Source organism: Serinus canaria, chromosome Z (assembly GCF_022539315.1).
Source record: "Serinus canaria isolate serCan28SL12 chromosome Z, serCan2020, whole genome shotgun sequence".
Classification (NCBI taxonomy): Eukaryota; Metazoa; Chordata; class Aves; order Passeriformes; family Fringillidae; genus Serinus; species Serinus canaria.
In genome coordinates, this window is record NC_066343.1 from 63,384,831 (window position 1) to 63,412,027 (window position 27,197).

General features: G+C 40.3%; 1 protein-coding gene across 4 annotated transcripts in view; it reads left to right on the plus strand.

Moving 5' to 3' along the window:
• Nucleotides 1-27,197, plus strand: part of LIFR (LIF receptor subunit alpha) — an 86,965-nt gene that overhangs the window by 32,384 nt on the left and 27,384 nt on the right. The window contains exons 1-7 of one of the 4 annotated variants that reach the window (XM_030236776.2): nt 1,366-1,546; nt 12,942-13,039; nt 20,992-21,146; nt 21,846-21,966; nt 24,277-24,419; nt 25,833-25,996; nt 26,788-26,962. In XM_030236776.2, coding sequence (XP_030092636.1) covers nt 21,065-21,146; nt 21,846-21,966; nt 24,277-24,419; nt 25,833-25,996; nt 26,788-26,962 — 685 coding nt within the window. In that variant the 5' untranslated portion in view covers nt 1,366-1,546; nt 12,942-13,039; nt 20,992-21,064. Of the gene's footprint in view, nt 1-1,015; nt 1,093-1,365; nt 1,547-12,941; nt 13,040-20,991; nt 21,147-21,845; nt 21,967-24,276; nt 24,420-25,832; nt 25,997-26,787; nt 26,963-27,197 lie in introns of those variants that run through there. The other 3 variants (XM_030236777.2, XM_030236775.2, XM_030236778.2) reach the window with 3 other exon arrangements.

Sequence of the window (27,197 nt, forward strand, 5' to 3'; positions counted from 1 at the left end):
AACAGCCTGTCTTCACTTAGACTGTGCAGGCAATGTGCAGGATGGCAGGACAGTCTTGATTTGGGGACCTGAAATCTCCCTAGCCATCATGGGACAAAAGTGTGGCCCAGGAATTCCATGCAAGTATTTGCAGTTTTCTGTCATCTGGGTTGTAAGACAAACAATCTGCAGCAACCTGGAAAACTGCACTAGGAAAATGTAGGCAGAAAAACACAAGGAAAATCCAGCACTCGCTTTTTCTCCCCATTCTCCTGTGGTTGACTGGGGCACAACAGAGGAGCCACAGGCTTGCCAACTCTTGTGATTTTATGGGTCTCGTGGCATTTTTTTTTTAAATTGCCCGACTCTTGAGACTGAGCTTGTGAGGATTTCAAGTTTAATTTACAAGAGAGGCTGACATGCAACAGTTGCGGCTTCAAAGAAATGTTGGAGGTCAAGTCTCAGACCTCAAAAACTAGTGGCAAATACAAAGATAAAATGAGTCAAGAATCGCCTGCATCTGTAGAGCCAGGCCCACCGCGTCCAACCCTGGAGGTCTGGCAGTGCTGGAAGTATTCAAGGTGCTTTTCTCTGAAGGGTATTTTCCGCGTCAGAGAGAATACCCGAAAGGCTCAGATGAGATCCGCGCCTTCGCCCTCCCCACAGCACACTCGCCACAGCCCGCGGGGGACCAGCCACACCGCCGGCGCTGTAGCGTCCCTGGCAGCTCGGCCCCACCGCACGGCCAAGGGCGCCGTCAGCCCGCAGAGCCGGGCAGCTTCGGCACGGCAGCACCAGGGCTGCGGCAGCGGGGCCGAACCGGGCCGTGCCGGGCGGCGGGAGGCGGCGGTGCCCGGGGCAGGGCCGGGGGCGGCGGGGGGCGGTGCGCAGCGCAGACTCCTCCCGCGGGCAGCCCGCCAGCCCCGCTCCTCCATCCCTCCCTCCCTCCCTCTCTTTCCCTCCTTCTCTCCCTCCCTCCCTCCCTCCCTCCGCGGCTCCATCCCTCCTTCCTGTCGGCGCTGCGCACTGCTGCCGCCGGAGCTGGGCCGCGCCGCGCACCGCCCGCTCACCCGCGGCATGCGGCCCCCTCAGGGCACGGCCGGGCGGCGCCGGGTGAGTGTGGGACCGCGCCGGGCGCCCGCTCCCGGCCGCTCGCACCTGGGAGGGGGCGGCCCGAGGGGCGCGATGATGGATGTTCCCTCCATCCCTCCTTCGCCCTGCCCGCCCCGGGGAGGTGCCGGCCGGGAGGGGCGGAGGGGGGGTTGGCAGCCCCACCGGGACCCAGCTCGGCGGCGGGGATTTTCGGAGAGCCCCCCAGCTGCCTGCCTGGTGCTGTGCGGCTCGGGGCTCGGCCGGGGCTGCGGACAGGTGGCGGCGGCGCCGGGGGAGCTGCAGGGGCCGGAGCTGGTGCGGGCGCAGACCGCGGCAGCCTCCCTCGGGGGCGCGGGGGGAGACCGGCGGCTCCTCTCTGCTGCTGCTGGAGCCTGCGACTTAAATAGAGGCTGTGTTTTGTCAACAGCTCATTCTGCTGGCCGGCAGGTTGGCTGGCTCGAGGACTGAGCAGCGGGTAAATACTATTTATGCCTCTTTTTGCTATTTTATTTTATTTTATTTTATTTTATTTTATTTTATTTTATTTTATTTTATTTTATTTTATTTTATTTTATTTTATTTTATTTTATTTTATTATCACCCTTTTGAAAAATGGACCTTAGGAGGGGACTCCAAAACCCCTTCTGTGTTTGGGGAGCATCCAGACATGCTGGGTGCCTCTCTGCGCACTGGTTGTACAGGGACTTTGACACAGCGGCAGCCGTGTCTGAGTGATTGGATTTCTAATGTGTCTAGATACCGTGTTTGAAAACGATCTGTGAAAACCTTTGAGGCAGTTCTGTGAAGAACGTTATTCCCTTGTAAGATTCAGCGTGTCTTATTAGTCTGTTAGTCTAATTTGAATTGATTATGTTGTGCTGGCGTGCTGTGTGTTACTTCGGTAGGAATTGGTTATATGCTTGCTTTGTTTTTCAGTTGTCATTGGTGGTGAATGCCTGGGAAGTTTGCTATGAATGGGAATGAAAATCTGTATAGATATTATAATCACCTAATACTGAAGAAAGTGGGATAGTGAGCTGCTGTGTAGGAATTGTCACTCTGATTCTCTTCGACAGATTTTCACACTTAAAATTACCATAGTAAAAATAGTCAAATATTTCTATTCCATTATCAAGGTCATGTCCGGTCAAAGTTCCTTCAGGAAGGCTTGGGAATTGGGTTGATTTCAGCTGTATTTGAAACTCAGGTTGTTACCTAAGTAAGGCAGTGTAACTTGGCTTTGACATCTCACTTGGAGAGCCATTCTGCCTTTTCTCCTTACTGTAGAAGAAATATTTAAATTCTTCCTAAACCCTTAGTTCAACCCCACAGCGTGAACCCAGACTGCTAATAAGACTAAGCAGGTTTAGTAACTGTGAGAAACATTGAACTCTGTGTCATGCCATATTCCCTTTAAAATCAGCATGAGGCAATGCTAGCTGAGACAGGATGGTTTTTTGGTGTAGACCCATCAGTACCCACGTGCTTTATATATAAAGCTTTGCACATCCTGCAGGGAAGAATGCATGAATGCCTTGATCTGCAGAAAGTCTGTGCTTGTCCTTAGCTCATCAACCATTTTATACTGCATGATTTTGGTGATAAAGATAAGCTTTGATTTCTGTACATAAAGGTGAGAATAGACCTAGAAGTCTCCTGGATTTGGCCACAATTTGAATCAAGATCAAAACAAAAATTATCTTTGATGAGGGAAAGAATTTGGATGTGGAAGAAAGAGGAGCAAATGCCACGAGTTTATCCACAGAATGAGTAGCAAGCACCCTATCTGCACTTGGTTATTATTTGTCAGCATGAGTTGCTGGCCATTAGCTGGAGATGGATCTGCAGGTTACTTTGGAGAGGTCTAAAAAAAAGACAGACTCGATTCAGTAGACTGCAGGGCTGTGATCTACCCTGGAAAAATTACAGAAAGTCACAAAAGGAAAGCTTACAAATCATTAAGTGGGAGCTGGTTTGGAATATAACTTTTAGGGAGTCAGTAGATCACCCTATTTTGTTTGCCTTCTGTTTACTAAGTCTGCATCCTTTCATCTTATCTCTGTTTCACCTATTCAAACTTTTATCAGCATTACTAAGTGATAACAGTTTCCATTGTGCACTCTCCAAACACACCACTTTAGTCACCTAGAGCAACCAGTGGCAAACATTATCTGTGAATTAGATTGGGCAAAATCCCTTTACAGGTGTGCTGAGGAAAGGGAGAGACTTAACCTTTAGGTGAGGGCATTCCCACAGACTTGCCGAAGGCAAATCAGGAATACGTGGGAACAGCCATATGGGTGGAGAAGCTCCTCTCAAAGAAAGGAAGACTTTTTCACAGGTGGCAAAGCTGCTGCTGCTGCTACTCTAGCAGGTATTTGTAGGACTTTAATTTCAAGCACTTGTTGAGTTATAGTCTCTGGCTATATGGTCACATCTATTTCAGTGTCATGCAGACTAGGGCGTTAGAAAATGTTTAAAAAATATCTGAATTTATTAACATCTGTAGGTAATGCTAGAACAGAATCTCTAAATGTATTAGAAACATCTCTTTTAGAATATAAATTTTGGATTGCTCAATCCAATGAGAGTCTGACAGCAAATTATGTGCTTTATGAAAAGATGTATTTAAATAACCTAAATGTTTCTAGATACTGACGCTGTCTTCCAGAATGGCATATATCACAAGGCTGGTGCAGATGGATTATGTTTTTCTTTTGCCACTGAGATTTAGTTATGATTATTCTTAACTGGTAAGGATCAAATTTGTCTAAAAAAAGAAAAATAAATTGCTTCTAGCTAAGACTTGAGAAGTACTCTATGCTCCAGAGCTGGTTGATACATCTTGTTCCATAAACAGTTTAATGTAAAAGATGAAAATAATTCTTGGGACCAAAACCTGGAGACCATGATCCTGTACTTCCAGCGAATGTCATCTCACAAGGACATGAGTGTAGCAGTGAGTCAGTAGTTACTTAGACTTCAGAATCGACAGAAGGGCTGGAGGAGTCTTCATCCTGACTCATCTGTCACTTTGAGTAGCCTGAGGTGTTTCTTATGCCCCCGAAAGTGCTGCAGTGACTTGGGTTGCCTCAGTAAAGGGAACATGCTTGCCGCTTTCTTCTCCTATGTCTTTAAACAAAAGCAACAGCTTTTTTGTTTGGAACCTGATTCTTTGGTTCTGTGCTCATTTTATCAGCAGATACAAGCAGGGAGTAGTTGCTTTGTGAATCTTGAGTGTTTAAGCATCAGGCCAGTGGTATGGCCCTGTCAAAGATGAGACTGCATCTGTACATGCTGATGCCTACAAAATTTATCATCACCACTCCTTTTATTTATTTTTCCTCTCTAATATTTACCTGAAACTAAGTGGTATTTTCAAACATGTCTTTTTTAGGTTGAAGCATCAGAATTTGGGTTTTATACATGCTTAAGTGTCTTCAGGGATGATTTTCCAGAATCATACGGATTTCTTCTAATGATGAGGGACATATAGATTCCTAGATGAACAGACATATTTGCTTACCTGTATTTTGAGGGATTGAGGGGCAGCTGGGATATCTATCACTAGAAAACACAGAAATCCCCTGTGTTCTGTGCCTTCCTTCCATACTGATTTACAAACTAACAGATTTTAATTTAGAATAAATAATTTTTGGAAGTTCTTATCTATCCCTGAGAAATATATTCGGGGACTGTTTTTCATACATATTATCATTTATTTGCTGCTCACTGCTATCCTCTTTCCTCTGGAAAATTTGCAGTCCCTACATTTACAGACTGTGGGAGCCCTGCTGCTGTGTGTCCGTAAGGTCCTTGAACTCCTGCAAGCACCAGAAGCTCAACAGGGCCTTTGGCCACTTCGCTGCTGTCTGCCTTTCCCTGCTGCTGTCTCTTGGATTTATTCCTAGTAGCAGGTTTCACTGTAAGCAGAAAGTGCTTAGGCTAAAAATAGCTCCTAAGCCATTGGTATGAATGTTGGTCAGGGTGTAAGGTTTTGAAGGGCATATGCACCCCCTCCTTTCTGTGCACTGTCTGGAGCTGGCACTGGAGTGAGGTCAACTGTTGCTACAGCAGAACCAGCTTTCCCTTATCCCACAGGCAGGGAACTGCTGAGTTGTCAGCTGTTGAGTCCAAATTGTGCCTTTTACCTCAGGGAGCACAAGTTATAAAAGCACATGTCATGGAAACAAGGACAGCACTGTGGCAATTCCCTGCTCCTTCTGCCTCACTTCCTACCCTGCAAAAATCAGACCCTCAGCAGAGCCTACAGCAGAGGATGGACTGCTGTGTTGGCAGGTTGGTTTTAGCACCACCTCTCCCCTCTGTTGGGCCCTGTGTTGTCAGGGTGAAGTCTCCTTTCTCATCCCTATACTCAGCAATTCAGGGGCATTTTCCTGCAAAACCAAAAGCACAGCCTTTCAGCCAGCCTCAGTCTCCTGTAATTTCCTTCAGTAGATAAAGTAGTACTTTCTTGAGGTCGATTTTATGTTGCAGCATCCTCTCCCCAGTCAGCCAGTTTCATTGATACAGTGTCATTGGTTAGGAAATTAGTATTTGGTGGAGTTTTTTGGAGATTTTTTTGGGTTTTTTTTTGTTTTCTTTTGTTTTGGAAGGGAATGGTTCTGTATTGATGAGTAATGTTATGCTAGTGTTCTCTGCCAGTATAGCTTGCTGCATTTTGACCAACAGTCAAAAAGTACTTTATTATGGAATATACATATATTCCAAAAATAGAGGCATGCATTTGTGCTTGCTTTGTACCTACAGCTGCACTGATAACAGCTTTATAATATCGACTGAACCTTGATAGTTTCATATCAAGGTTGCCTGATAATTTGTAGTGCATAATCATGAGATTTAAATAAAGCAGCGTATTTGAGTTTTTTTTCTTTAGGTGATAAACACTGTCTGAAAAGTATGCTGGAATGCTTCTTATGCTTGCATAATTTTGTCATTATTGCACAAGTTGCTTAAAGGTATAATGAAAGTACAAGCAACAGGGGTGGTTGAGGGTGGTTTACGCTGTCAGTCTGGCTCAGAAATGGTCCATGTTTTACTTCTGGGCCTCAGCCATCCACTTAAGCTAGTTTTGCTCCCTGAATAAATCAGTTACTTCCCTCCAAGAAGAAATGCAGGCTCAGTTGACTGTATGTAACTCAGGCCCAGTTGAGCATTTTTTCTGGATGGTAGGGGTATGGCCTGTGGCAAGGTTGGCTAGGGTGGTGAGCAGAGTAAGCCAGCTCTCTCCCAACTGGCTTGATGCCCTTGAATGCCCTCCACATGTGCCCTTGGGCATGACACAGGTTTCAGCCTAAAGCCTTAAAAATTGCTCTTTCTGAATTTCAAACACTTTGAACATAGAAGAACAGGAAAAGCTGCTTTGAAGCCAGATGGTGACTCAGGGCACTTGCTGCAAAGTTGTCTAGTTGAGTCAGGGTGGTCTCAAACAGTGTGAAGGTGAGCCCCTCTGCAGCATTTAGGCTGTGGGTGAAGACACCTCCACACTGCAGTTTGTTAGGGTGGTCTGAGAATATCTGATATTCGTATTTTCTTTTCCTTTATTAGCTGCATTCAAACTACATGCATGTTTGAGAGTTGCACATCCCGCATACCTTGGAGAATCCGTAAGAAAGAAAAATTTGGAAAAGTGAAAGAAGAGTCTTGGTTCTGCTCAGCGTGAGGCAGGTCTGGGCAGTTGCCTTTTGGGTTTATTTGGTGCTGACTGCCTTAGCCTGGCAGCCCTTCTCCTTCCCAAACAGAATTTAGCACAGTCATCCAGAAGCTCTTGTGCCAAGACAGCAGTGCTGCTCATCATGTGATGTAACTATGTTTGTATGGCAGATCATGGTTTTGTCCTTCTTGAACTGGGTGCTCTAATGGCCTCTCTTAAGTGTAGAAACAGAGCTTCAAAATATCTTTCTCAAATAATTGCTTTGAATATTACTGCAGGGCAAAAATGTTTTTTAAATCAAATGAACTTCAGAACAAAATTATAATGGTCAGTATTATAGGTGGAGCTTCTGCAGATTCTGAAGTACAGAGGGTGAATGTGAGTTATGAGTATTCCAATTATAACTAATTTTCACAATAATTCATGTTTTGGATCAAGTTCAGCACTTGTGGCAAGAGACGTGTGACCTCTGAGGTTTTTACAGCTACTCTGGAGCAAAAACCAAGGAGATAAGCTTCTAATGTTTAATCCTAGGCAGAAAAAAGAGAGGAGGTGGGAGAAAAGGAAAAAAAAAGAAAAATATTTATTTTTGTGGTAAACTTACGTGTGGTCTTGAGTTATGTGCAACCAGAACAGAAGTACTGTGTGTGTGAGGTGAACTTAAATGTCAAGCTCCTCTAGAGCTTCACCTAGTTGTAAGGATAACAACATCTGTTCCCTAGATTCTACCTGTTCCTCTTCCTTTTCCCCTCCTTCCCCTTGCTCCACACATTTCCAAAGGTCATGGCTGTGGGAAGCCTTTAGTGCACAGGTCTCAAGGCACGTAACTCATATTTCATCTGCTAGAGCAGCATTGTCACAATTCCCAATATAGAACACCCTTCTCCGAATTAAAGGTGATTGGTGATTCTTTTTTTCAAGATGATGGGAAATTTTTGACCAAATGTTGCCACATGTTTCAAAAGACAGGGTCAGTCTGGATGTAAATCCAGCAAGATGTTATTTGACACTTATTGTAATTGTTACCTCAAAGTCTGTATTTTGTCCCTTTCATATTGTCTTCCTTCACCATTGAAATCCTTTCCAAAGTGAGATCTGTGCTTGTGCTAATCTAGTCTGATGGAGTAATGTGAACTAAAGGCTTTAATATAGTAAGACTTGCATTGAACCCATATTTAGAATTTCTTAGTAATTAATACATCCAATCTTATTTTTATTTCAACCAGTTCACTCCTCCCGTGAGAATCTTTGCTAAAACTTAATTAGTTTTACTTTTCACAATGTTTGCTTTTCAGTGGAGGTCTACTACGTGGCATTTCCTCTCATGCCTTATACAGTGAGCTAAGTTTAAATCCTTTCTCTGTATAGGTAGTTGAGGGCTGTGACCAAGTAATCTCTCTGAACTAAATAGTTATATTGTATCAGCCTTTGCAGCAACAGATCCAAACTGTTCAGAGTAATAATTTCTTCCTGAGTATAAATCGACTTTGTACTGGATGAAACCATTTCCCCTGCTAATGAATGGCTAGTTTTTCTCTTGTGTTCTTGGATCAATGGCTTTTGTAAGGTAGCTTGATCCATACAGAAAAAGTTGTTAGGACTTTTATTTTCAATATCTTTTATGCATTTATTTGCTTGAGCTGTGATAACTGATACTTTGAAAACTGAACGTTTTCCAGTTCCTTCCTCATATTTCAGCTAGTGAGTGGTGCAGCTGGTGTTAATATGCAAAGAATGCATCCTTGAAAAACGTTAGCATCTTGTCTGCTATTTTTTCCCCCTGGTGTATGCACTCCTGCTAACCAGTAGGTAGTTCTGGGTTGAAATTTGGGCAGTGATTACTGCAGACAGAAATGGGAGCAAGTACTCAGCATTACAATAGCTGCTGTAGAATTAGGTCAACAAAATAGTGTTAATTTTCCTCTTCACACACTCAAACACATAACGTATACTTATAATTTGTCATGAAGTGTGGCATTCCTAGCAATGGTTTGTATGAGCCTTTCAGCTTCAGGTGCTTCATGTGAATGCGCAGTTTGGCATTCAGCTGTCCTGTACTGGAGACTAAGGAGGAGCTCCTGCAGTTGGGCTCCTGCCAACAGTGCAAATGTGAGTTTGTGCATACCTTCATTCATAAGTTAGAATTAGTCATATACTTGTGTTTCTGAAATTCCAGAGCAATTTGTGTATATATGTGGTTACGGAGGCTTATTATCTTGCATAAATCGGCAGTGAGTCAGTCTCGGGCATCACTCCTTGGCTGTCAAATATCCTCTCATCAGAGGACATAGGTGATCTCTGATAGCATTTAGCAGCTTGTTTCATGAGACCTGAGAACTAACATGAATTAGATGCTGCAATCTAAACCCAGCTTTTTGATGAGCTTTTTGATCACTTTAAGAATTTAACAAGTATTGGTAAAAATTGCCTCCACTCAATCTCTTCTTTTCAAGTAATGATCATTAGTTTTTGCCATACTTAATGATAGTCACTTGGTTAGGTTATAATTTTTAAAATTTTCTTATTTGGACAAAATAAGGTATTTGTCACTTGCGTTCCTAGTACCTGCACAGGAATCTGATCTTTTTAGCTCTTCAGCTGTGGTTTACAAGAATTTTCTGTATATAATATTCTAAAGTAATATATCTTATATCTATGAGGCATATGTATTGGCATCTAAATATATTTTGTATTTATAGTTCATGTGCAGATTCTGTGAATAGCTCTTTAGTATGGGAAGTTGCAGAAATGGGAAAAGCAGAGTACTCTCCAAAGATGTTTTAGGTGGTGCTGTTTGTGTAATGCTTTGTGAGTTCTAATGACTTGCTTCGTGATGAGATTGGCACAAGCTTTTGTAGAATAATATTTCACACAAGGAATAAAAAATTATGTGTTGGTGTTTCATACCATAAAATTAAATGTTCTGCCAGTCTGTGGATTTTGACAGGTGAACTTGTATGGATGTTCTTGGCCTTGAGCATTGTGTGCAGGGTGTCTGGATAGATCTGACTAGATTGATGAAGAGCAGAATTTTTCCTAAGGAGTAGAATACTGGAATAGAAACTAAAAACAAATTGAAAGGGAGCTTCTGATTCATATAACTACACCCAGATCTGAGTTCTCCAGCTCTTCAGGTTCCCCTTTCCCCTGCCTTTTCTTCCCTATGTCTGGCTGCCTCAGTCTGCAGGCACCAGAGAGACCATTGAGAATTGTCGCACGTCTCTTGCTCCCGCAGTCGGACTTGCTCAGCACTTTGGAAACAATAGCTGCTTCATTGCTGACTTGTGAAACAAAAAAGTTTAACATATCAGCAACAATGCATGAAAAATGTGATGAACAACCTTCCACAGGAAGAGCTTTTTCCATTCTTCTGTGTAGGTATACAGAATTTATTGGTGTCAGAAGCTAATAAGTAAGAAATCCTTCTTCTTTTGTGCTTTATCTGCCAGCTAAATGCTGAGAGAAGTAAACTGTGAGATTTACTAATAATAGCAGGAAGGAAGAACCCTGTTAAGCATAGATAGAAAAGTTGGAATGACGTGTGCGTGTAAAATCCAAGGTGTTTTTTCCTCTCCTCAGCCCTTTTTTATAGTCATCTTTCAGAAGAGAAAAACAGAAGAGAGCTTCAGGAGGTGAATCTCACTTCCAAGGGAGGATTGAGGGAGAAGAGGCAGATGCAAGTTACAGATGCTATAATGATGGTCATGTGAAAAGGATGTGAAAATGTGAGACGTGGTCTTGAAAATTTCTGTTTAGTTTTATCCTAACAATAAATCATGTCAGAAGAGACTTGTGGAACTGACTCACTCTACGTCCTATTAATAGCAGTCTCAACTTATATGAGCTACTTTCAATTTTAAATGAGGTACAGCATCACAACCCATGCAGATTCTGCTGTCTCAGCACTTGCTGGTGGGTTATTTACAGGGACTCAATTTTCTGCTTTTCTTAACTTTTAAAAGAAATTGCAGAAAAGCATTGTTTTACTTTACAGCAGTAAAAATCATGGATCCTAGCCATCGTGTGTATTATTTTAAAATGTTCATGTCTTCATTGCTTTGTTTCTTTATTCTGAGCATTATTTTAATGGTGCACAGTTGCCTTTATTATTTATCCCTGTTGAAATCAGGACAACATTCCTGAAAAGTATTTTGATAGCAGTATTTTCGGAGACCCTCAGTGAAACACCTAAAGGGCTGCTAGGTTTTTTTTACATCAAGGAAATAAACTTTCTAAGATAGAAAAACCAATTCAACAGAAAAAAAATATAAACGTCTCATTTATATTATTCTGAAAAACTTTGGAATTTTCAGCATGTTTTTTGGTGGACCAAGAGATTTCAGTCTATATTTGAATTCTATTTACAATCATTTAGCAAAAATTGAAAAGTTGAACTTTCCTTCATGTTTTCTTTTCAGACCATGTGCTGCCTAAACTGAACGATCAGTCTAAATTATTGGAAACTGAAAGCTGGGTGTTAATTTACTTGTAAAACAACTACTACATCTTGTGCATCTCACATTGCAATAAGTGGTTTGTTTTAGTTAGGGCAATACACTTAAGGAAGTGCTGTATTGTACAGGGGGTAAGGAGCACACTAAAACTGAGGTGAGGCTGTATGTTTCTTGGCAGCATCAAAGTCTATTAGATAGGTAGAAAGAATAACATAAAAGAGTCAATTTATTCTGAGGCACTGGGTTGCTGTGCTGCTACAAGATCTGCAAGTGGACTGTAAACTCTTTTCAGGGACCTCTGTGAGAGGAGCAGAGCAGAAAAGGAGGAGTAGTGTTGCCTTCAGAAAGCTGGATTAGTGTGCCTGCGTGTCTTTTGGGTCTCTGGCTCCAGTGGAAGCTGTAAGCAGCAAGAGAATGAGGGAGTACTGTTACCATAAGTAGGCATGAGAGTGAGCCCATGTACAATTTAACACAAATTTCTTGTAGCTTGTGTCTGTGAGATTTAATTAGGAAAGAGACCGTCTCTAGTATGTTAACTAGAAGTCAGTATTTGCTGAGTACTTAATTCTCACACTTTGCCACCTTAGAAGAATAGATATGCATGTATATATAAATAAGTGAAAAAGTCCAGGGGTAGCAAAGTGCAATTAAAACCTCATGTGAAGGAAGTAAACTAAGGAAATACAACTCCTATGTAATTACACATGGACTGACTTGTTCTGATAATGTCCTGCTGTACTGTAGACCTTTCTCCTTTGTCAGGATTGGAAGGGGAATGGCAGCATTGAGGACCCATTTGTGTGAAGAGGAGAGCGAAAAGTGTTTGCCCACCCCAGTAGAAGGGTGGTCATACATGATAACATGCTGCAGTATGTCTTCATGTGATGTGTCAGATACTTATTGAGGAACTTCAACCGGTCTTGAGAGCTTTTAGTGTCAATAAAGATTAGTACAACAGGAATTTGTCAGAAAATATAGATCTGTAGTTTCAGGAATTGCCCATTTCCTTGATTAGTAAGAAAAAATCAATTTATTTCTCGTAAGTGATTCTTATTCCTTACATTCACTCTAAAAGGATATTACGTAACTGTTGTTCTTGATTCTCAATATATTATTTAATGTGAAAGCTGCATTTCAGCATTTGATCTATTTGTGTGCTCTTTGTATACGTGAAGAGAGACTTTCTTTGGACTTGGTTCATTGTACCTTAAAAATAATTTGAATACCACAGGTTTTATTGTAAACAATGAAGGATTCCAGCCCTTGGGTCATTGCCAGTTTTTTAAAAAAACACACTTGGAATTGCTTCAGTAATTATCAGTGTTCTCTTATAAAACTAATTAGGCTTTTCCTGTGATGGAAAGGAGATTAAAGGTCATATAGTTCAAAATATGTTTTTGGACATTTCCAGATAAAGGAAAATAAACTCTCATTAATAAGGTCGACTTCTTAAATGTTTGTGAATTCACAATGGTGTATGAGATGAGGAAAACCGGCAGGGTCAGTATTATGCAGATAACATGACTGTTTTAAGGAACAGCAATTTTTTATTCTGCAGTCTTTGCAAAGACTGAGTGATGTGGTCTGGCCCTTGAACCTGACATTGAGTAAAGTGCAGCTGACAATGTGGGCAGTTGACATTTTCCTCTGAAAACATGCTGTTTTGAGAACTAGACAGTGGCTAACAGTATCCTCCAAAACTAAAATGTGCTTTGAAATAATTAGATAATGTTTTCTTCCAGTTACATGTCAGTAAAATGCAATAAGCACTGCAGAAGTGGAAACTTCTCTGTATGTTTTCATTGGATTCTTGGTTTATGTACTGGACAAAAAAAAAAAGGTGGGTGCATTTTTTTTTTTTTTTTTATGCTTTGCACCTGTATTAAGTATTGAAAAGGCATAGTGGATAGCCACTGGAGTCATGATAAGAGGTATTTTTTAGTAATCAGACTTGGGTGCATTTGCTCACTGTGCTTGTTCCATGCTGTGTTGCAAAGCACAAGAATTCGAGGAAGTGTGTTGATCATGAGGTCACCAAATTCAAGCATATCAGGAAATGTGTGTAGCTGAATCAGATTTATTAAAGTACATCCTTCATCTCCATACAATATTAATTTGCTAGTTGTGGTAAGTATCAAGAAAATTTTTGAATGGGTTAAAATGCAAGTGTGTAAGTGACTCTGAGCTGTTTCCTTCTGCACAGCACAATAACCTAGAAGATCAAAAATTCTCTTTTGGCCAGTAGCATCCCTTAACCTTCACCCCTGTGCTTTGTTCTTTGTTCAGATGATTAGGTGTTTTCCATCTGCACCACTATGGCAGGAGAATCTGTGCTTGTTAATTTGAGCTGACTTCCTAAGGATGCTGGGCTTATCTGATAATGTGTTGTCCCCTCACCCTTACAGTAACCTTTGAACACACTATTCAAGTTCACTTGAGTGAGGACAAGGAGGTGAGATCTCAGTATACGGTGTCCTTACAAACTTGGAAAAACTCAGCATCTGGAGAAACCCTGCTGAGGAAATGGCTGCAGAGTGAAGTCAACCTTTACTTACTGCAGTCCAGACTTTTCTAGCGTGCCTTTTCTGATGTCTAATAAGGCCTAGGGATAATCTATAATAATATTGTCCTAATATGTAACAACAATAAATCATGAACAGACTTGAAAATATCCCAAAACATATTTAGTCTTTTTTTGGGAGCATTCAGCTTCACTGTGTTTCTCAGAAGAGTTTGTTTTTTGTTGTTACCATCTGGAGAGCAGTGCTGTGCTCCTAGTAGTCATTGGGTGCTTGCATTTAAACATGTACTTGATGACTAATTGATATGGCAAGAACTTCCAAAATCAGGAGTGAGACACCCAATTTTCCTTTGAAAGTGTCCTCATTCTTCTGAAAAATCTCACGCTAGGAAAACTGAAAAAAATTACTCTAGTAGGACTAAGAGTTTTAAAGTTAGCATACAGTTGAATTGAAAACAGGCATAAATCAATGAGAGCAAAAGGCAAATTGTCCAAAATGCATATTTTGCATGAAAAACAAGAAAAGTCACCTTATAAGTCGCCTTTTGATTGTGGTAGAAAAATATCATCAGTGTTTCTTTGCTTTTTATTGCCCTTTCAGTCCACTGCTCTGCCTGACTGCTCTACTTCTTCAGTATCACTGTGCTTTTTTCTCTCCAACTCATCAGTCCCAGCAGGGGTATTCTTCCCAGTGGTCTCTGTCTTGTTCTTGTTTGGTGAGGTTTTTTTGGTTTACATGAGTAACATGAAGGAGTCTTCCATTGTACTTTCCAAATCGATCTCAAAATTGTATACATTGTACAAATATGAAGTATTTGATACCTGCTTCTGCTACATATTTTCCTTTATTTAAAAAGGCAGGTCCTGAGTGTCTCAATTTCTCTTGTGCTCTCCAACATGTGCTAAATGCTTTAGTAAAACCATCCTTGAGTTGTGGTGCTTGTTCATGAATTTGTCATCTCATGCCCTTGCCAGGGAAAGGTGCTTCTCATGCAGAGTGCCACCTGGAAATACCCGGCAGCTTTCCCAGTCTGCAGATTGCTTATTTGTATTTCCATAGTGTCTAACAGTCCTGGAATCAGAAAAAAAAAAAAAAAAAAGGAAGAAGTAAAAATACTGGAATGAAGGTGCAGTTGCAAGTTGGCCTTAGAAGCTGAGATAGCTGACATACTTACTCCGTCTGGGCTGCACTTGTACCCCTGTTGGTAAAATGTCTTGCTAAAATGCTTGTGTCTGTAAGTGGTGCTTGAGACCAGGAGCTTTGAAAATGAAATGCTGAAGTGTTGATCCTTGCACTGAGCTTGCCTCCTGACTTCTCACTTCTCCTTGCAAGATTAACTGCGGTGTCTCAGACATGATGCTGCTGTTTGGCAGCTAGAGGAAGCAGTGAGGAGGGAATTTTTCTTCTTATGCTTGACAGGCAAAAGACCCTAACACAAGGCCAAACTCACAGGACTGTAAGTTTGGCCTTGTGTACTCCTGCACATGTACTGAGTAATATATTAACACCCTGTCTTTGTTTTCTTTTCTTCTGCTGCAGATTAGAAGATATTTGGTGCAGATAGGAAACTTAAATTATTTTATCAGCTTTCAGAAAAAGAAATAGCAGACTTTTAAATTAATTTCTCAGAACTGGGGAAAGCCAGATTCCCAAATGGGACTCAGTCTCCGTTTATAAACAAGTTTTAGTGATTCATGTCCTGCAAATCTTTTTTGAAGTGGAATAGTGCCATGTTATAAAACAGAGAGGGAAAGCCTGCATCTAGATTACTAGAGATTTTTGTCTCAACTTTGGAAATTTTTTCAAGGAGGTGGAAGAATGTACTCTATTGAAAAACAGCCAAACTCCCTCTCCCACAAATAAATCTTTTTTTTTTTTTTTTTTTTTTTTTATTACTCAGCTAGCTTTAAAGTCAAAGACTGAAGCCTGTGGGATCAGCTGTGCTAAAGAAAGGCAGTTCATCTTCTGTTTCTGTGTTCATTGCCTTTACTGTCAGCTGTATTGGCCATTTGCTTGGTTTCCCAGAAATGTGTACTTCTGGCATGGTTTTTCAGATAGGGGAATTTTTTTGGAAGCTTTCAGTTGGCAACAGTAGAATGCATAACTTGATTTAGGCATTTTTACCTGGATGTGAGTGTGTTTTCTTTCACTTTGAAGGCTGAAATACTATCCTTCAGCAGAGACAAGTAAAATGATCTTTCTCCACTTGCTGAGCAGAGTAATTTTTCTTCTAGAAAGGCTTCATCTAGGCACATACATAGCACCTGCATTTCTGCCTGATAGTATTTGGGATGATGGCTAGTATTACCAGAAATGCAGCCTCTTATCATTTTGTACAATATTTTGGTGGTATGCTATGTAATAATTCCTTGAGAGCTTTTAATGCCCCATTTGGTTGTAAATTATTATGATGCCTTTAGCTGTGGAGGCAATATAAAAATTTTAACTTGAGAAAATTTATTGACAAAGAGACTTCTTCATTTGCCTTTACTACCTATATTTTTACCGTTTTCATGGTTTCATCTACACTTCTTCACTTAATTTCCTAAACCTTTTGTATAAGCTGATTTTTTAACCATTTATTTTCAGTTATCTGCTTCTGGAGCAGAATTATATATATAAAAACTCTGGCAACTAATCCTCAATTCATAGACATTTAAAAAAATGTATCTGGAGGCTTGTGACTGTCAGATCAGGCTGCAGGCAGAAAGCAGGCTGGAAAGATTATCGATTTTTTTTTTTCTTTAGCTGTTGTGTTTGTTTGTTTTTAAAGTGGTTTCCAAGCACTTGACATGAAATATATTCAGAGACCAGAAAACTCAAAAGTACAACAAAGCTTTGAAGAACTTTTGTGCTTAGAGAACTGGTCTGTTACAACTGACTGAGAAAATACTTTTTTTTTAAGAGAATTGAGCATTTGGTCAGCTATGCTAAAAAAAAAAAAAGATACACAGAGCCAGTTAAGCCAAGAAATAAGTAATAAAAAATACAGTCAGGAAGAGACATACCAGTTATTTTCTGCTTTCCCCTTTAAGAGGTTAAGTCTAAAGAGGCTGGTGATAGCTGCCCTCATTACTCTGTCACAGAACCTTCTACCTTTTTTACAGCTGACAAGGTTTTGAAGCAAAGCTGTCCGTACATTTTTTCCCATTATTGTCTTGGAGTACTTTTCCCTTTCTGATCTATCTGATCATTACAGATAGATATAGTGCATAGATGCACCAACTGCATCAAAATGTCTTTTAAAAGTCATTTAAAAGTCCATGATGACTATTGACCTCTTTTAAATACTGGCCACCAACTGATGGCTTCAGAGGTTAAGAATCTGAATCTAACTGTTCTTTAGCTACCTTGTCTGTTTAAAAAGAAATTCAGAATTTCTTTTTTCTGAGCACAGGCGCAAGGGCAGCATGACATAAAGCCCTGGGCAGAAGTCAGGGCATTTCCATGTGCTGTACCTTCCAACACTTATTATGGAATCCTGCTTGTAGTAGCTGCTCTTAAAGAAGGGCAGTTTACACTGAAGCCTGTCATTCATGTCTGTTGTTATTATGGCAGGAATTTACATGTGAATACTTTCTGTATGCACCCACAATTTTTTTAGCATAGATTTATGGCTCTTTCCATATTTTAAAATTTCAAAAGTGAAAGACCTTTTCAGGCAAAGAATTTAAGGTGAATTTGCTGTGAAAACACACTCACGCTCAGTCAGGAGGTTTGCAATCCGTTTGAGGATGAGATTGGAGTCTGAAGTACTAAATAAACAGCTACGTGGCAGCTTTGTACAGTGTCTGAGGCTGGATCACACACTGATATTGAGTCAACAAGGTCTGAATGCAGGAGAAAGCAAATATGTCATGGGCTGTGTAAACACATAGGTTTGCCTTAGGAAAGTTCCTTCATTGTTCTTGGTAATGCTCAGGCCTCAGGGCAGAGATGTTTCAAAACTGTAGATATAGCAGCTTTAGTTCACGGAGAAATGTTTATACCAGGAATGATTAGAAATCTGAAAACTGAGACTGGGAAATGGTGAAAAAAATTGGAGTTTTTAAGGGAGGTGCTATTGGAGATCTGATATCAGTCATCTTCTATGTAAGAGGTTGCTGCAGGGCAGAGGATAAACTGTTCTTTGTCTGCTGGAGATAGGACAAAGTAATGTGCTTAAAATGGACCAAGAGATAGTTGTGGAGCACATTTGGAATGCTGATGATAGTGCCAGTGAAGTGACATGAATATATTGCCCAAAGAATTGATATTTTTATGGGATGTGTTATTTTTTAAGATGGACATCTGTTAAAAATGGTTTAATTCCAGTAGCTTTTTCTGGTGGAGACAATGGACTTTACACCCTTCGTACTGTTTTTAAAAACAAGGTAGTGTAGTGTAGAGACATATTTTGTAGTGTAAAGACATATTTAGTAACAACTGCTCTGGTTGCACTCCAGGCAACTATGGTCAAGGTTTTACCTTCTTCTGACAATGTTGGGCTTTCTTGTCCTAAATAAATATCCCTGCTTTTAGAGTACCTCTGTCTAGAAGATAATATGCTTTTCATATCTTTCAGGGTAAGGAAAAATATCCATGCCTTGTTTGAGTTAGTCTTGAACTGATGGAAGGCAGCTTTCATCTAAAGAAAGTCAACTTCCTATTTTTAAAGTACTGCAGTTATTTTGTAACTTTTTAATTAAAACAAGCCTATAAATGGGAATCTTTTCTCCTGACTAATGGCATTTAATTAAGTGACATGTGGCTTCTAATTGCCAACTTTTCAGCAAGTTATAATATGTGAATAAGAACATAAGAGCTAGGGAGTTTATTTTTGTTACAAAAGATCATGGTTTACAAAACGCTCATCATACCCTGCATGAGAACAGAGGTGCACTTCTGTGCCTTACTCTGAAACTGAAATTAAAACTGTGCTTGAGTTAGGAGAACTTGGTATGACTAAGATTTCTTGTAATGCACTGCTATGATGTTACTCTTAAAACTTCTGCAGGAGGAGGACTACTCAGTGAGCTACGTGTTGAAAGAGGTGCAAAAAACCAGATTTTCCTAAAATACACACACACACAAATGTAATTGCTGAATCTACCTCATAAACCTGACAAGACTAAGCGGGTTTTGCGTGTATCTACACAGGTAATGTGTTTAGAGACTTGGGATTAATATGAAAGTCTTGAGAATTAATTAACATCACTGCTCAGTTCTCTCTCCTTCAAGTGGCATCAGTGCCTTTTAATCTTTCCTTAACTTTGCCAGCTGATAGACTGTCAATTTATTGTGCCATAGAGCTTTAAATTTTGGGTTTGAACTTTTCTGCAGACTGGAAATAACCTTTAAAGAAGTCCTCAGAAATAGATATAATTTACATATACTTCATAGACTGAAATAGAAATTGGTCATTTTATTCACGTTACTCCCAGGCCTGTCTGAGTGGTCGTAACGCTTTTTACAAAGTTAGAGGTTTGTGAGCAATGTTTAAACCTGGAGAGAACATTCCATGTTTTCATTAATAACATGAAGAAATACAATATGAGTACCCTGAGATATACCAGAATGCAGAGAGGGAATTTGGCACAGAGATTGATATATTTTATGTGCTGGTTGGTTCTTGATTCATCTTTTCCTGGATTTGTCAACCTCTGCTCCTGATTTGGCTTTTAACAAGCTGCACAGCATGGATATTACAAATTAGAAATATATGAAAAACATTCTCTGTGGGCAGGGTATCTTAAATTATTATGTGTTTTGTGAGGTTTTCAAGAGATTTGAGAACAGGCTGAAATTAAAATAATTACAAAGCTTTATGGATGCCCCTACATATGTAACAGTGGTCTTGACCATAGCATTTCTCTCATCTCTTGTGCTGCCTAGATCTTTCCTTCAACCTAGTTATTAGAGACCAAGAGAAAGAAGAGAAATGGCCTCTTGTGAGCAACTCTGGATTATTTGGCATAGTGCTGTTGTGTTTCTCCTCACACTGTGCAGATTGGTAATAGACAGAAGAGCATTTCATGCATTTCCAGCTGTACCCTAAGGGAAGATTCCTTAAAAAAAACCAACCAAACAAAAAACCAAGCCCATGAAAATACAGGGCATGAGGGAGCACAGACCTGGTGGTGCAGGGAACTTGAGTGTAAAGGGGTTTGTTTTAAAATGAAGGAGACTTTTAGACAGATTTTGTTATTCTGATGGTATTCTTCTGGCTTTGGAAGATGCTTCTGAGTCAAGGTCAGGAGCCTTTCAAAATAGGATCCTGGACAAAATGGGAACAAAGCTGCTCTGTAGGACAGGTAGACTTGGTCATATTCTAACATGAAAATGACCCAGCTCCTGCTGTTGTTTGCTGAGAAGACCTCTGGCTACATGGTATCTGGAAGGGTGCTTATGTCTTCACAGATTTCAGGTAGCCGGGAAACCATGCACCAGGTATTGACTCAGCTTTTAGATAGGTTTTCCTGCAATTTTTCCCTTTTGAGAGCAAAATCTGACAGTGGTTGATGTGTGGGTGGAACAGAGTTCAACAGGGTCCTGCTGAACATCTGACCTTCTCTTTTTAAAACAAAAAACTTGTTAAATCCTCAATGAACACACTAAACATAATATTCCAGATAAGTTTTTACTCTAAGGTCAGTAGTTACAGCAAGAAGTATTTTTTGATCAAGAAATGGCTCACTTTTTTCCTCCATTATTTTTCCTCCAGGGGTTGTTAGTTAACACTGGATTGAACCAGTGATCCTGGGTGACCAGATCTGGTTCTGCAGTGTCTCGGGAATCCCATACCTTTGAATCACAGCTTTTTGAAAACTGAGCAGAGGAAAGAAGAAAACAAAAAGTGGAGCAGAGGAAAAAAGAAAGCTTCTTTCAAAAAGCTTTTTGAAAATTGAGCAGAGGAAGGTCTTAAGTGTGTTTGGTCTTAAGTGCATAAATTAATCAGAGGACGTTTCCATTCACGGCATACAATATCCTTTGTAGATATGGCATTTCATCTAAGATGAAGAGGCTTATCCTAGGAGAATACTCTGCCATGTACCTAATTGTAGAGTTTTATATGTCTGTGATTCTTGAGGAAATGTCTTAGAGAAAATGCATGAATCTAGAAGTTGTTGTAACAAAGTTGTTGTAACAGATGAAGGAAAAGGAATTGCTATGCCTGGGAACATTACTGAGGAAGAAAAGTATATGGAACAAAAAGTGGCATTTGTGGCATACCAGGTCAGAATTTAAAACTTTGGTCTTTTTTTTGTTTTATTTCTGTATTTAATTTTAGAACTGACCAGCTTGTTGGAAGATGACGTTTACTCCTGATTAAAGCTGCTGTTCTTAAAACAAACAGTAGAAGAATGTGGAAGAACTCAAGCCTCCGCTGCCTTTTAGCACTAGCTGTTTTATGCTTAAGAAGCTTAATGTATAGCCAAGAGATAGGTAAGTTTATTGCAATGTAATTCACTAACTCCTTTTTCTCAGTAGCTTCTGTACCTTGTAATTGCATTGCTTTCCTACTATATGTGTGTTCAAAACCCATCACCTCTGTGGCCCTACACCATCCCAGGAATGGAGGCAGTGCCAGGCCTGGTCTCTGCTTTGCACCCAGCAGCCTCTTGGAAACCAGTGCAAAACTGGGTGTTAAATTCTCCATAGTACCACTGATAGTCTGCATATGCATTGGTGTAAATGTCTGCATTGAAACCTTTTTGCTGTATATGTTGACTCTCTTCAACCATTTCACACATTATCATTAACTGTCCTTCTGTCATTAATTGCCCTCCATGTATGACATGAAGGAGAGCAAAAAACTCATTATGTTAAAATCAAAGCTTGTGGTTTTGCCATTGGCCCAAAGCCTGCTTATTAGGCTAGGCAAGGAACGGGTATTGTGGAAAGAGGCAGCTGCCTCTGTTATACACATGAGTGTAAATCCAGATCTCAGGTACCTCTTCAAGTCTCTGAGTCTGTGGCTGTCTAATCAGGCACACAAATCATTCAACAGTTTTAAAATACTGGCTAGACATGCAAGCAATAAAAATTTAAGAAGAATGGTTACAGATGTGAAATATAGCAGTTGTTTCACAGTTGCTCATTTCTGACCTGCAGTTTTTTACTACATTTTTGATATTATTTCAGGCTCTCCAGGGGACCCCCAGAATCTGAAATGTGTAACGCACAATTTACATAAAATGCTCTGTACTTGGGATGTCTCTTCTAGAGGAAAACATGGACAAACTGACTTTTGCTACACTACCAAGTAAGTCCCTCCGAATACCTGGTTAAAAAATACCAAATTGTGATGAAGGTACAGTTTTTCCTCAGTCACTGCCCATGGAAATTGTGATGCTGTTGTTTCCCAACATCTCCCCACCAGTTTTCCTTGGGTGGTGCTTCCCCTAGGCCCTGTCAACTCAGGCAATGGCAGGGTTTCTGGCAAGACTGTTCAGTGCTAATAATTTGCCTGCCAAAATCTGCTTGCTGTTTTCAAAGGACTGGAAGATGCTCTTATTTACTCAGACTTCTCTGTGCATCTGCCTATTCCTTGCTCAGAGTTTTCATGAGGGATATCATCAAAACAGGTTCAGTCCAAAAGGAAATGAGATTTGGAAGCAGTGAATCCTGATGTTGTGGGCCAAAGCAGTAGAATATATGACACAAGTGTTGAGATTCACGTGGATTTTGTGTAAAAAAACATGAACAATCTCTCAGTGACTGCCTTAGAACTTTTATAAATTTTAAGCTGTATTAAAAGAAACATTAAAATATTTTACAAAATTGAAGCAGCTTTTCTGAGGTGACTGTAAGTTGAGAATTTTTAGAAAAGTTTATAAAAATTTAAATCTTCTGTGTGTTTTTTCACTAATGAGAACTACATGTTCAATTCCCCATGCTGCGGGTCTGCCAAATACTTATCATGTGCTAGGGATGAGTTCAAATCCATTCTGCATCTTGATCCTGCCCCCAATCCAGACATTTGTACTGTCTTTTTTTTTTTTTTTTTTTTTTTTTTTTTTTTTTTTTTTTTTTTTTTTTTTTTCTGTAAATTCTGCAGGCAGCCCAGACTTTTCCTTGGGGTCCCAGGGCTTGGCTGCACATAGTCCACCTACATGCTTGATTTTCTGTGTCTCATTATTCCGGCTGCATTGCCAGCTATCATTTCTATTTAAAAAACATATATATGACTCTGTGGCCAGAGTTCAGAAGTGCAGAGTTCATGAGGTACTGCTCTCTGAACAGGAACAATCATGTAATTGCTGGTGTTTCTCCTTGGCAAAGCAGGACAGGCTGGGGTCCCTGAAGCAGAAAGCCTGAGATGAGCTTGGTGCAGTTATCCCTGAGGGAAAGAGGTTCTGTTTTTCAGTTGCCCAAACATCCTCTAATAATATCTCAGTACTGAAGAGGAACAGCCTTTCTAAGCACTCAAGTCTCAGCTGGCCTTTGCTAGCCCAGAATCTTGTGTGAATCTTAAGAGTTTAACCCAAGCTCTTGACTCCAGCTGATGGGAGCTCCAGGGTCCTGTTCCAGTTCATAAGTGAGTAACAGTCCCTCAGCAGGAAGTCTGGCATTGTTCTCTCTGCTTTCCTTCCTGCCATCATTCCCCCAAGAGGAAGGTCTGGATTTTTCCAAACTTTCTGCCTTTCTAGTTGCATTTCAGTAATAATGAGCGAAGGGACTTGACCCATCCATTATTGTTTCCTGTATATATCTACATCTTCAAGACAAAAGCCAGATCACATTGTGCTGAGCACTGCACAAACATTAAGCACAGGCTACATTTTCACCTGGGATCTTAGGAATTCTCTGCCCTGCTCTCTGATCTTTCCCTGTGAGCTGAGCAGCAGAAGGGAGCTAAAACATTTTTTCTAAGATGTGGACATGGGTGGTAATTCTTCTCTTTCAACCCATGTGAGGGCACAGGGGTTGAAAAGAAATGGAGGGAGAGTGAGTCAGGAAACACAAAGGGAGGGGACGATGCTCTTAGGTTTGGTTTGGGGTTTTTTGTTTTCCTTATTTTGAAATGTTGATTCATGGTGACTAGTTTTCAGAAACATGTCTTTTGTTGGTCTCAAGTTTAATTAGATACTAAGAAATTTTTTTTCACAAAAAGCATTGTGAAAACAAGCGTTGGAACAGAGTTCCCAAATAATTGGTGCAAGTGTTAAAAAGCATGTTGATATGGTACTTAAGAACGTGTTTGAATGGTGAACATAGTGCTTGTGCTAGGTTAACAGTTGCATTTGATGACCTTAAAGGTTTTTTGCAAACTTAGTGATTCTGTGATTCTATAATTTTGGTTAAAAAGCAAGGTCTTCACTTTAAAGTGTCCTCTTAACAACTAGTTGGTTGCATTATGCAGCCACTGCACAACCCACCACTATGACAAAAGTGACTTGAAAGATGAGGGAATGCCTGATATTAACCAAAGCCCAAGCAAGTCTTTCACAAACTCAGTATGGAGTTTTCTGTTTATTTCAGAGAATTCACGTTTTATTAGTTTGCAAGAGTAGGAATTAACTTGCCTTAGCTTCCTATCAGCTGAAATAACTGCTTAATCCTGTCTTTTTAGTGACCTTACCCCTCAAGTGTGTTTTAAAACTAAGGAGAGAAGGGTTGAGATTCCAATCCCAGAGAGCTCCATTACAGTGACAATCAAAAGCTCTGGAACTGCTTTTGCTACCAGAGAATTTGTAATTCACCAGAAAGACATCTGTAAGTATCAGGTCATATGTGTGTGCCTAAGGCCTTTATGCTATGTTTAACAACTTTTCAGATGTGTATGCTTGCAGGTTTCTTTTGCAGCGTTCCTGTATGTAGAATGTTGATATTCTGACTCCATGAAAAGCTTCCATATATTTTTATAGATTGTTTTCTCTAACCCTTCAAGAGAAAGAATACTTCTCTTACCCATTGTTCATAGCAGAAAAAATCAAGGGCAGAATGTGAGGAGAAAAACAAAATACAACAATGTTATATCCCACACTCTTTTCCCTTTTTAATCCTAGTTATAAATTAGGAAGCATTTGTAAACAAATTCCTAAACTACATACATAAGTAAATTAGACTTTTTCCTGCTTCCTTCCAGGCAAAGAAGGAAGTTGTAAACAGAAAATGGCAGTGACTCAGTCTGCCATGCTTGGTCTAGTTTTTGCCTTTGGTTTGCCTCCTTACTTCTCCAGTGTAGTTAAATTCTAATGTCAGTAACACTTCTTATCCATGGCTCTGTTTCCAGTCAAGAAGTTATACAAAATGCAATTCAAAAATATTTGGTCAACATGATCATGGTCAACATCTCTCAGTTCATCACAGGTTATCGTGGGCAGTGTATTGATTGTGCTGAACACTTCACAGACTCTCAGATCCTTGGTCAGGACTGAAGCTGGATGTATCACACATATTTTTAAAATATTTTGGCTTGCACCAGACCAATGAACTGTTATAACCCTTGTATTGCCAAGGTTCTTCCCTGTTTCTCAACCTGTTGCTTTACCACAACACATTTCTAGAAGAGATGCTTCTGTTTAATCTCCCTGTCCTGTCCCCATCAGGATCTCACACCCTTAATACTTGTTGTAGCTTAAAATCACTTTTCCTGTGATCTTCAGAACCTTGTGTGACCTTCTTCTATCCTGTGATTCTGGTCTCCTTCCTTGCCACTCTCCCTTTTGTTGCAAGTCCCCACTTCCTTGCTGGTCTCCAAAATATACTACTTCTGAGGATTTTTTTTCTGCCATTCTCCCTAAAAGTGTTCTCATGCACACTTCAAACACTGCCACCATATTTCCTTTATCACTGTGGTATTGAAAGAAGTTTGGGAAAGATGGGATATCTTCCCTACTATGCAGTGTTAAGAATCATATTCACAGTCAGTTACTCGCCCATCTACATGCTGAGGTTTTAAAGAAAATGCTGCCTGATGATTCATCAGTACCTGTGCTTTCCTGAGAACTCTCACACTCAAGTAGCCACAGAGCCTTGTTCTAATTACAGAGGTTGATTTACATGTTTGAATGGCTGCTAGCCAGTTCAGAGCACAGGGATGGGGCTGTAGACCTGTAGGGCTGGTGCTGCTGACTAATGACCTCAATGTGGGGTTTTTTTTTCTCCCCCCTGCCTCTTTTTAAGCCTTTGTTCCTGTCACTCCACACATTCTTAGTTTAATGCCTGACTTTCCAACTTCCACATTAAATCTGAAGTGGAGTGATAATGGATCGGTCTTCCCATATGGACTGGATGCCCTTTGGCAGATTCAGATACTTCGGAAAGAAGCTATGGAAGTAGTCAAACAAGTAAGTCCCTTTCCTCTTTTATGAAAAATATATGTACAGTTTTTGTCTTTTGTAATGTTCTGAGAGGTCACTTGAACAAAACTGGGAATGATGAAGATAGTAGAGCTTTGCAGGACCTGAATGTAATTATGCTTCTGGCAGGTAACTTCTTGTTCAATTTCACAGTTATGGGAGCACTGGCTACTGTACTGTTGGTAGTTAGTCACACCATTTTTTTTTTTCTGGTACAGGGACTTTGGAATTATAACTTATTTATGAATTTGACAGATACTTTACACCATTGTCTCTATATCTCCAATAGTGTCTCCAGTCTTGGTTGTCTCTGAATGCTCAGCTTGCTTTTTTCTTTTTTTGTAACCAGAGTTCTTCCAGGCCAGTTTGTGACTCTGTGCTATAAATTTTAATAATGACGAAAAGATGAAATGTGCAGCCTAGGACTAATATTAGAAGAGTTTTATTTTAGAGAAGTTGGAACATTTCGCTGCCTGTGAGATTCCCAGAGTGCAGGATACCTCTTTATATGCTTCGGAATCTTCCTGCTCTCCCTCAATTGTCTGCCCTCTGGTATTTCTGGCTGACAGTCTACCTAGCTGTTGGGCTGTTTAGCAAGTAAGACTTGCATCCAGGTAAATTCATAAAAGTTAGGTAGAACACTCCAATAATCAAAGAGGATTTTATTATTTACTTCACCTAATTTGCCATTCTGTTGACACTTGGGAGTTTATATGTCATTATTAACAGGTGTTCATAAGCTCTGTCTTGGTTGATTTCTTGGTGCAAAACCTTTGCAGGTTAGTTACTACTCAAAACTGACTCATGAAGATGTCATTCTTTCTTGGAACTGGACATCAGATATGCCTTTGGAGTGCACATCACACTATGTGAAGATTCGCTGTTACATTAATGCAACACAGTTCGTTGGTCCCAAGGATTGGAGTGACTGGAGCCCAGCAGAAGTGATCCCTGGTATGTTTGTTCCCTTGCAACCACATGGACTTTTATTTCTTTATAAGAATTAAGCCAAGGTCAGAGGAGGAGCATTAGGTGGTGATGGGCTGCTGCCTTTGAGACTGTTTTGATTAGAGAAATAACGCAATCACTGTGGGAACTCAGCACATCACTCCTGATGTCCAGAGCTACCGAGAGAACCCTTGGGGGGCTCGGGAGTCTTGGAATGTTGCGAGAAGCACTTGGTGGCTTG